Source organism: Carlito syrichta, unplaced genomic scaffold (assembly GCF_000164805.1).
Source record: "Carlito syrichta isolate Samal-C Ts95f unplaced genomic scaffold, Tarsius_syrichta-2.0.1 Scaffold123301, whole genome shotgun sequence".
NCBI lineage: Eukaryota > Metazoa > Chordata > Mammalia > Primates > Tarsiidae > Carlito > Carlito syrichta.
In genome coordinates, this window is record NW_007067397.1 from 39,351 (window position 1) to 48,780 (window position 9,430).

The window sequence follows — 9,430 nt, forward strand, 5'->3', positions numbered from 1 at the left end:
GGAGTGAAGCTGGGCCGTGAGTACTAGAGGCGCCCGTGGGGGGTTGGTGATCGGGGTTCCCAAAGCTCTTCAGACGTCGATCAGATTTTTTCGTATGCTTAGGTAGGAGGTCGAGGTCACCGTTCCTCCAAAAACTGGGATCTGAGCCCTCTCCCTCCCAGAAAAAGGAGTTTTGGGGTTACCATCTCTTGGACTTTATGATCAGAACTACTAATACTCAAAGAATCAGGGGTCACAAGTCCCTATTCTAATATCGAGGCCCAGGGTCCTTGAGCCTTAAAAGCAGAGATTTGACAGTGCCATCCATTAGAGTATAAGATCAGAGGTCATAGTAGGTTGCAAATGGGGATCTAGGGCTGCTGTCCCCTAAAAGAACAAGAATAAGACCACCCCCCACGAAGAGGGATCTGTATTTGCTCTCCTTCAGAGGGTGGAGATTTGGAGTGAATATCACTTAGAAGAGGAATTTGGGGTTATTGTGTCCCTAGAAACAGGGTCATAGCTTTCCATACCTGGTACTCACATCTCCTCTTGTAAAACCAAAACTTGGCATCATTACCCACCCCAAATATGTAGAGCTGTATCCTCAATGGTGGGAATTAATAGTTGCTGCTGGTTAGAAATAAGGAAAGGTTGGAGTCAGCATATCTTTCAAGTCCATAGTCACTATTGTAAAATACATGGCTTGGTGAGTCTCCTTTAACAAAAATGAAATGGAGGCAGAGAGGCCACAGTTTCCTATAGAATATGGATCTGAGATTATACTTCTTTTAATCAGTGGTCTGGGTGTCATCGACTGAAAAAAATAGTGATGTAGGATTATCTTTCTCCAAAAGAACGTCTCAGGGACCCCTCAAAATGAATTTGGTTCATCAGTTCTTCAAATAAAAGGGGTCACTGTCCCCTAAGAATAGTATCAGGGTTTGCTACCATTCAGAGAGTAGGAATTGGGAATTGAAGCTTTCCTTCAAAGGACTGAGGGCGGAACAGCCCTCTGATAATAGAGATCAGGTTCATTATTCTCACATTTTGGTGCTTGTCCATTAGGGACTACCCACATACAGGGAGGGGTCTGGTACTCGACCACACAGATGAAGAGGTCAGGTTAATGCCTTTTCTAATCCCAAAGTACCAAAAAGTGGGGATCAGAGCACTAGTACCATACCAAGAGAGGACATTCATTTTTGTCACCAAGAACCAGTGGTGAAGTTACCAGCTCCACCAGAGAGGACTTAAGGGTTCCCTATCTTCTAGGCTGTGAGAAAGGATAGTGTTTTTCTAAAGTAAGAGTACCTCAGGGTTACCTCTCCCTTAGTGGAAGAGGTTAGGTCAGGCTTTCCCCAAACAGGAGGGGCTAGAGGGCAGTAGGTTCAGAGTGGATGGATTCAACATCTCGGGGATGTTGGCATCTTCCAATAACAAGAGGGACCAGTGATTTGCTGCTTCTTAGAAATAGAAACTAGGGATTTCCAATCCTTGAACAGCAAAGAGGATAGGGGTCAATGTCTTCCCATATGGAAGGAGGTAGGATTTAGGGTTCCCTGAAGCGAAGAGAGGAAAGGCCACTGGGAGGGTTCCAGCAGCCACCTTTCCTCAGAGAGAGAGAGAGAGAGAGAAGGGACAAAGAGGCCCCCAGAGAGCTTCCTGTAGAGGTTTCCCTTCCTCCCACAGCCCAGGGAGGGGATGGTGGCCAAATGGGAAAAATCAGTGGATCGTGTGTCCTCTTTGTTCCCCAGGTGACAGCGGGAAGGTGACAACAGTGGTAGCCACCCTAGGCCAAGGTCCAGAGCGTTCCCAAGAGGTGGCTTACACAGACATCAAAGTGATTGGCAATGGCTCATTTGGGGTCGTGTATCAGGCACGGCTGGCAGAGACCAGGGAACTGGTTGCCATCAAGAAGGTTCTTCAGGACAAGAGATTTAAGGTAGTTTGGGTACAACGGGAAGAGGGTTTGGGGACTGGATATGACTAGTGAGTGAACCCTAGCAAGAAAGCTGGAGCCTGGGGTTTCAGAAGTATCTGAACATAGGCTAGAGGAGACAGGGGGAAAGAAGGAAGTGAGTTGTGTGGAAGATGGGAAATGTGGACTCCAGGAGAGCCCAGAGCTGACATTTATCCAGCTTTCGCTCAGTGTAAGTGCTTTATAGGCAAGTTCTTGTTTAACTTATATATTCTCTGAGGGTAGGTATTGTTGTTATACCCATTCTAAGTATAAACAGAGACTGAGTCTCAGATAAGAGAATTGCCCAAGGTTGTGTAGTAAATGTCCCTCTGCCTTAACCATTGCTCTCCTTCCTAGAGGAGAAAGGAAATTGGCAGGGCTGACATGGGTGGGTTCTGAAGATTGTGCTCTGCCCAGGTGTTTGGCCAGGGCAAGGTGGAATGGAGGTGCCTTGTGATCTAGTGGAGACCCAAGGTATTAGATGGCGATGGGGAAGATGGAAGCTGAGGAATAATTGGTGTTTGAAGGACTGGCGTTTGAAGCTTAGGCTAGTCTTGATGTGGAAGAATTGAGCCTAGGCTGGAGGGGGAACTCTTGAGCAAGAGGAGCTCAAGGTGTCAGTCAGAAGTTGGTTAGAGTTGAGTTCCAGAAGTGAGGGGGCAGGGTGTTTCTTGGCTCCAGAGGGGAATAGAGAGTGGGGGAGTACGCCAAGACTATGCCTTCTGGGAGGAGGCTAAGGCCTAGATTCTGGGACTCAGGATCCTAGCTGAAGTTTAAGGAGTCAAAATACTTCCAGGGGAAGCAATAGGGAGTGATGGGAACTAGGGTGAAGTGAATGGCTACTACTTGTCTATTTTCATTTGTGCCATATTGGGGGGGCCAAATTTCATATAGCCACACCTGATTTTTCTATTTTTTTTTTTTTTTTTGACTTATTGTAGAGATGAGGTCTTGTCAAGTTGCCCAGGCTGGTCTCGAACCTCTGGACTCAGGTAATCCTCTCACCTCTGCCTCACAAAGTGCTGGGATTACAGGCATGAGTCACTGTGCCCAGCCTGATTTTTCAAGGAAGGCTGGAAACTGGATTTATAGCCAATGAAAGTAAAGTCATTTGATTACAAATTTTTAAAATTATCCTTTTCTTCCCTTTGTTTACTGACACTAATCAAAAGGGCATGGTGGTTCACGCCTATAGTCCCCAGCACTTTGAGAGGCCAAGGTTGGAGGATCCGTTAAGGTTAGGATTTTGAGACCAGCCTGGGCAACATGGGAAGACCCTGTCTCTTAAAAAGAAAAAAAAATTAGCTGGGCTCAGTGGCTCAGCCTGTAATCCCGTGCCTTTGGGAGGCTGAGGTGAGTGGATTGCCTGAGCCTGCGGGTTCGAGACCCGTCTGGACAGATGAGACCGCATCTCTACAATAAATCAAAAAAATTAGCCTGGCGTGATAGTGCATGCCTGTAGTTCCAGCTACTTGGAAGGCTGAGGTGGAAGGATCGCTAGAGCCCAGCAGGTCGAGGCTGTGGTGGCTGGGAGCGGCCACTGCACTCTAGTCTGGGCGACAGAGTAAGACTCCAACTCAAAAAAAAACAACATTAGCTGGCATGGTGGCGCACACCTGTAGTCCCAGCTACTCAGGAGGCTAAGGTGGGAGGATCACTTGAGCCCAGGAGTTCGAGGCTACAGTGAGCTATGATCATACCACTGTACTCCAGTCTGAGTGATAGGGCAAGACCCCTATCTCTTAAAAAACAAAAAAAGTTGATTTTTAGGTGCTAATGATGCATTGAGATTTTTTTAAAAAGTGGGCTAAAGAAAACACATCTGTGGTCTGGGTTTAACCCACAGGCCTCCAGCTTGTGTAAGAGGGGGATGGGCTGGGGGTGAGGAATTGGGGATACCTCAGGGAGCCTTGGAGGAGTAGCTGTCTGACCTTTTGGCAGGAACGGGGGAGTAGGGCTGTGGTGAGGTGTGCTAGGGAGGGGAGGCAGAGACTTGGTTGTATTCTAAGAATCTCTTTTTGCCCTCAAGAATCGAGAACTGCAGATTATGCGTAAGCTGGACCACTGCAATATTGTGAGGCTGAGATATTTTTTCTACTCCAGTGGGGAGAAGGTGAGCCCTTGGGGTAGCTGGGGGCAATGGGGGTGGCTCCACCTCGACTCCACCTATTTTTCTGCCTACCTTTTCCATGAGTGCCAGTCCTTCCCTTGCTATTCCCTACATACCTTCCCTTTCCTCTCCCTCACTCTTCTCATAATGCCTCACACTTCTTCACTCTGCAGAAAGATGAGCTTTACCTAAATCTGGTGCTGGAATATGTGCCCGAAACAGTGTACCGGGTGGCCCGCCATTTCACCAAGGCCAAGTTGACCATCCCTATCATCTATGTCAAGGTAGGCAAGCAGGCAGGCTGCTGGGCCCCAGGCCCACAATGCCAGGGGCTCCAGAACCTCCTGCCTTTAGTGGGTTTTCCCTTGCCTCCATATTTATATTGGTCTCTGGAGGCCCCATGCCTTTTGCTCTTGCCCCTGTAACCCTTAGAGCTTCGCAAACTCAGAGGGATGGTCAAGGCAAGGCCTGACTGAATCAGGGAGGCAGCCTGACCGGGGGCTGAGGAGGCTTGCTGGGGTCCTGCAGGGAGCCCTGTGCCACCAGGGATGTTGGGGTTAGCTTAGAATAAGGAAATGGTGGGGACCAAGAATGCATAGGGTGAGCTGCTGAAGTCATAGTCCAGGCCTTTGGAGCCTTGGTGGATGGGTAGGCGGGAAGGAAGTTAGGATTGGAGGAGGACTAGTATCCACAGAGCCAGGAATACATCTCCATCCGTCATCTGTGCAGGCTTATTCCCTAGTGCCTGGCACCGTACCCTGGGTGTTACAGATCTTCAGGAGGTGTTTGAATGAATGAATGAATGATTGAAGCCCAGGGATGATGTGGAGAACAGGCTGGAGCAGTCTGCTGCAATGAAAGGAGGTGGGTGGGTTTGTTGGCTGGAGGCTGCTTGGGGCCCAGCTGCTCCTCCTGCTGGCTTTAAGCACCCCGAGCTTGGGTGAGCTGACATGGGCTTTATTGTAGACCTCACCTCCTGGGAGGGGAGTTCTCAGGTTTGCTGAATCTGCCTTGTGGCTGCCTGCATACTGAGCCAGTGCTGAGCAATTCCAGAGGCACCACTGACTGAGACCCAGGGCTTGCCCTTGAGGAGCTCTCAGTGTAATAGGGTAGACAGGCATTGTCACAGAGAACTGTAAAACCAACCAGCAACTATAAGACGTAACTAGCGCTGTCCTGGGCAACATAGTGAGAGCTTGTCTTTACAAAAAATAAAAAAATTAGCTGGGCATGGTGGCATGTGCCTGTAGTCTCAGCTACTTGAGAGAATTGCCTAAGCCCAGGAGGCTGAGGCTGTGGTGAGCTGTGATTGTGCCACTGCCCTCCAGCCTGGGTGACAGCAAGACCCTGATTCAAATAAAAAACAAAAAAAGAAATAGCTGCTGCCATACTAGAGGGAACATAGAGAATTCTGAAAACAGGAAGTGCCCGGCCTGGTTTGGGGATGAGAAGGATCAAGGAAGACTTCCAAGAGGAGACTGGGGACAGGCAAGGAAGTAGCATATCGGGCCAAGGAGGATGGGAACAAAGGAGGAGGGGGCCTAGGAAACAGCCCTGTGTATGGTGAAGAAATCAAGCTGTTATGGGCCAGGCCTTGGGAGTTGCTGTACTGACTGAAACTCAAAAAAGATCCTGCTCTCAGAGTGCTTCCTTTCTGGTCAGTAGGAGGGAGAGTGGCAGGAAGATGGAGCTGGAGAGAAGGCTAGATCGGTGTTTTTGACAGTTAGATTAAGGAGGCCGAGACTTCCTTAGAGCCCATGATTTTGGTGAGGGGGAAACTGAGTGCCTGGCTCCACAGCTTGCTTTATGACAAGGCCTTCAAACGTATCTGTCTTACTCATCAACCTTCTACCAAGGGATATGATTAAGGCAGTAGTTCTCAAAGTGTGGTCCAGGGACCAGCATCAGCACTGGAGGGCTTGTTGCAAATGCCTCATCCTGAATTCACTGATCAGAAACTGCGAGTGGGGCCCAGCATTCCCTGTTTTAACAAGTCCTCCGTGTGGGTTGGTGCACATTAAAGTTTGAGAACCAAGAGCTCCAAAAAAAGGGTTTTCCTGAAGCCAGGGGGCAGCAGGGAGAGGGGGCCTGGAAGGGATCTTCAGGCCAAGACACTGAAGCAGTGGTATGTTGCGTGGAGAGAGCTGGGCCGAAGTTCTGCTGTCTTGTGCCTGTCCCAGGTGTACATGTACCAGCTCTTCCGGAGCTTGGCCTACATCCACTCCCAGGGTGTGTGTCACCGTGACATCAAGCCCCAGAACCTGCTGGTGGACCCTGACACTGCTGTTCTCAAGCTCTGCGATTTTGGCAGGTGGGCCTGACCTGGGGCATGCTGGGTGGCTGAAGAGGTGCTGGGGGACCCCCAACCCTTGCCTTAAGTTTACAACAGCCCATCTCTTCCCACAGTGCAAAGCAGTTGGTCCGGGGGGAGCCCAACGTCTCCTACATCTGTTCTCGCTACTACCGGGCCCCAGAGCTCATCTTTGGAGCCACTGATTACACCTCATCCATCGGTCAGATATGGGAGGGTTGGGGAGGGAGGGGAATGACAGTTTTGGTAGTTTTTGAATTTTCTGTGTGCTGTGTGCCAGGCTTGATGGTAAAGGCTTAACGTCTGTTCTTTTACCCTGTCCTCACAAATTGAGGGGCCTGATGCTGTTTGTATGCTCACTTTACAGATGAGCATTCTAAGGCTTAGATCTGGGAGGCTACCTGCCTGTAGTTGCACTGCTGGGCCTGGGTGGGACTGGGATTTGAAAGCTGACTTGACTCTAGAGTCCATGCTAGCTCTGGAACCTTCCAGTCTGTTCTCAGCTGTAATCTTGGGGGAACCCCGAGGCAAGGCTTTGCCACCAAGAGGGTACGACCTGCTCCCAGGGCCTCTGTGTCCTTCCCTGTTGGTAGGAATGACAGTGCTACCTTCCAAGCACGAAGGGAAGGGTGAAATGAGGGAATGTATGTAAGAATTTGAAAGAAAATGTTCATCAGCAGCGTGGGGGAACTGTATGGTCCTTAGGTATGAACTTGTACTGTGGGGGTCAAGGTCTAGACCAGAGCTGGGTGAGGCTACCAGGCTGCTGCTGTACCCAGGAGCAGGATAGAAGCTGGGAAGTGAGAAAGGTAGCCCAGTCTTCCTGTGACTCAAAGAACACAGGTGCTCGTTGGCAGGTTTGGGCCTGGTGTGGTCTGTCCTCCACGGCTAGAGGCAGAGAAAGAGCAAAGAGCTCATTAGGGCTGCCTAGTGGAGAGAGACAGTGAGGGCTGGAAATACACTTATACTGGAGAATGCAGACCTAGAGGGTGGGGGGGTCAGGGTCAGGCTCATGTACCTCAGCTGAGTATGACCTTGGGCCATGTGCTTCCTTTCTGAGGTGAGAAAATGGGGCTCCTGCCGCCTCTCAAGATTGCTGTTTGGAATAGAAGTGTTTGTGAAGGGATGGGCCTTGGTGGCCCTGCTTGCCTAGCCCTGACTCTCTCCCATTTCCCTTCAGATGTGTGGTCAGCTGGCTGTGTACTGGCTGAGCTCCTCCTTGGCCAGCCCATCTTCCCTGGGGACAGTGGGGTGGACCAGCTGGTGGAAATCATCAAGGTGAGGGGTGGGGCCAGGGTAGGCAGAGGGTGGGGCTGAGGGATAGGGACCCTTCTCAGATATCTCATTCTCTCTACAGGTGCTGGGAACACCAACCCGGGAACAAATCCGAGAGATGAACCCCAACTACACGGAGTTCAAGTTCCCCCAGATTAAAGCTCACCCTTGGACAAAGGTGGGGCAGGTCTAAGGGTTCAGGCAGCATGGCTGAGGGTGGGTCCTCCCCCTTGGAGGCCAACTGGTAAAGGGACCTGGCTTCAGACTCACAGCTTGGGAGGATTTGAATAGTTATCCAGGGATTAGTAACTTCTGCCAAATTTCAAAGTATATAGAATTTTTAAAAGTTGAGAATTCACACATAAACTCAAAATTGCCATTTTTATGGTGGGGAAACCACCTCACAGCAGGGCTTATACAGTCACAGAACTTGGACTGACTGCTCACATGATACAAACTGAGCTCCCTTCAGTGGTTGTACCTTAGTTTTGTCATCTGGAAGGTGGGTTTGTGGGAAGCAGCCAGCCATATTTGCCACAGGCACAGTGGCAGTGAGATACAGGAGTATGCCAGTGCCGATGGCATCTCTCACCCCCATGCCTTGTGTACCCCGCCCCCCAGGTGTTCAAGTCTCGAACGCCGCCAGAGGCCATCGCACTCTGCTCTAGCCTGCTGGAGTACACACCGTCCTCAAGGCTCTCCCCACTAGAGGCCTGCGCCCACAGCTTCTTTGATGAACTGCGATGTCTGGGAACCCAGCTTCCCAACAACCGCCCGCTTCCCCCGCTCTTCAATTTCAGTCCTGGTGGTGAGAGCACAGCCTAGGATCTGGGGAGCTGGAGGGGAAGCCAAAGATTGTGAAGAGCTTGCTGAATTGGAGTGGGTAGCTGAGGGTGGGGTACCAGGAAGGTCTGGGGTTCGGGGCGAACTGAACCTGCTTCAGTTGTACTCTACTTTGATCTGCCCTGTGCTAACTTCTGATTTTTCATTTAAAGAGTTCTGTGGTTGAAAGTGTCCACAGGCAAGGGGCCTTGCCAATAGCTGGGTCCCTGTTTGGCACCCCATCATAACCCTGACTGAGTCTCTAGATGCTCTGCCTCTACCCTGACTGGGCATGTCAATTCCTGTCTTTAGAACTCTCCATCCAACCATCTCTCAACGCCATACTCATCCCTCCTCACTTGAGGTCCCCAGCGGGCACTACCACCCTCACCCAGTCCTCACAAGGTAAGTTGGGGGCCATTTGCTGTGGGTTAGAGCAACATTTCTCTACCTGGGGAGTGTGGGGCTGTTCTAGTCGCTGTTGCAGGTATTTTTAAATTGCAGACATTGTGATGGCATAGAAAGCATATTTTACATGTGAATGACCACCCCTTCATAGGGGATTATTGCCTACATTTGGGTATAAATGCTAACTGGAAAACCAAAGAAACGTGTTTGAAAAGTTGAATTTTGTTGTTGATGTTTAAAAAATCAGGCCACTTGTAAAAATCCAGATTTCTGGTTTCTGGGGAAGAAAATTAGATTGAGCAGCAGTGGGCCTCTCTCTCCTCCTGACAGTCATCAGCTAGGGTTGAATACAAGTGTCGCCCTTAAGGTGGAGACTAGCACTCTAGTGTCACTTTGGCATTTGAGTTTGCAACCCTGGACCTTATGTGATAGCTTTCAACTTTTTTTTTTTAAATTTTGAGTTGGAGTCTCACTCTGTCACCCAAACTGGAGTACAGTGGCATACTCCCGGCCACTGCAGCCTCGACCTGCTGGGCTCCGGCGATCCTTCCGCCTCAGCCTT

At 50.1% G+C, this 9,430-nt stretch overlaps 1 protein-coding gene across 1 annotated transcript in view; it reads left to right on the top strand.

Annotated features, from left to right (window-relative positions):
- GSK3A (glycogen synthase kinase 3 alpha) overlaps window positions 1-9,430 on the top strand; it is a gene marked incomplete at its 5' end in the record, with an annotated part of 10,220 nt that continues 790 nt past the window's right edge. The window contains 10 exons of the mRNA XM_008048272.1: window positions 1-16; window positions 1,737-1,924; window positions 3,972-4,055; window positions 4,226-4,336; window positions 6,233-6,363; window positions 6,459-6,565; window positions 7,544-7,641; window positions 7,721-7,816; window positions 8,260-8,446; window positions 8,773-8,865. Coding sequence (XP_008046463.1) covers window positions 1-16; window positions 1,737-1,924; window positions 3,972-4,055; window positions 4,226-4,336; window positions 6,233-6,363; window positions 6,459-6,565; window positions 7,544-7,641; window positions 7,721-7,816; window positions 8,260-8,446; window positions 8,773-8,865 — 1,111 coding nt within the window. The remainder of the gene's footprint in view (window positions 17-1,736; window positions 1,925-3,971; window positions 4,056-4,225; window positions 4,337-6,232; window positions 6,364-6,458; window positions 6,566-7,543; window positions 7,642-7,720; window positions 7,817-8,259; window positions 8,447-8,772; window positions 8,866-9,430) is intronic.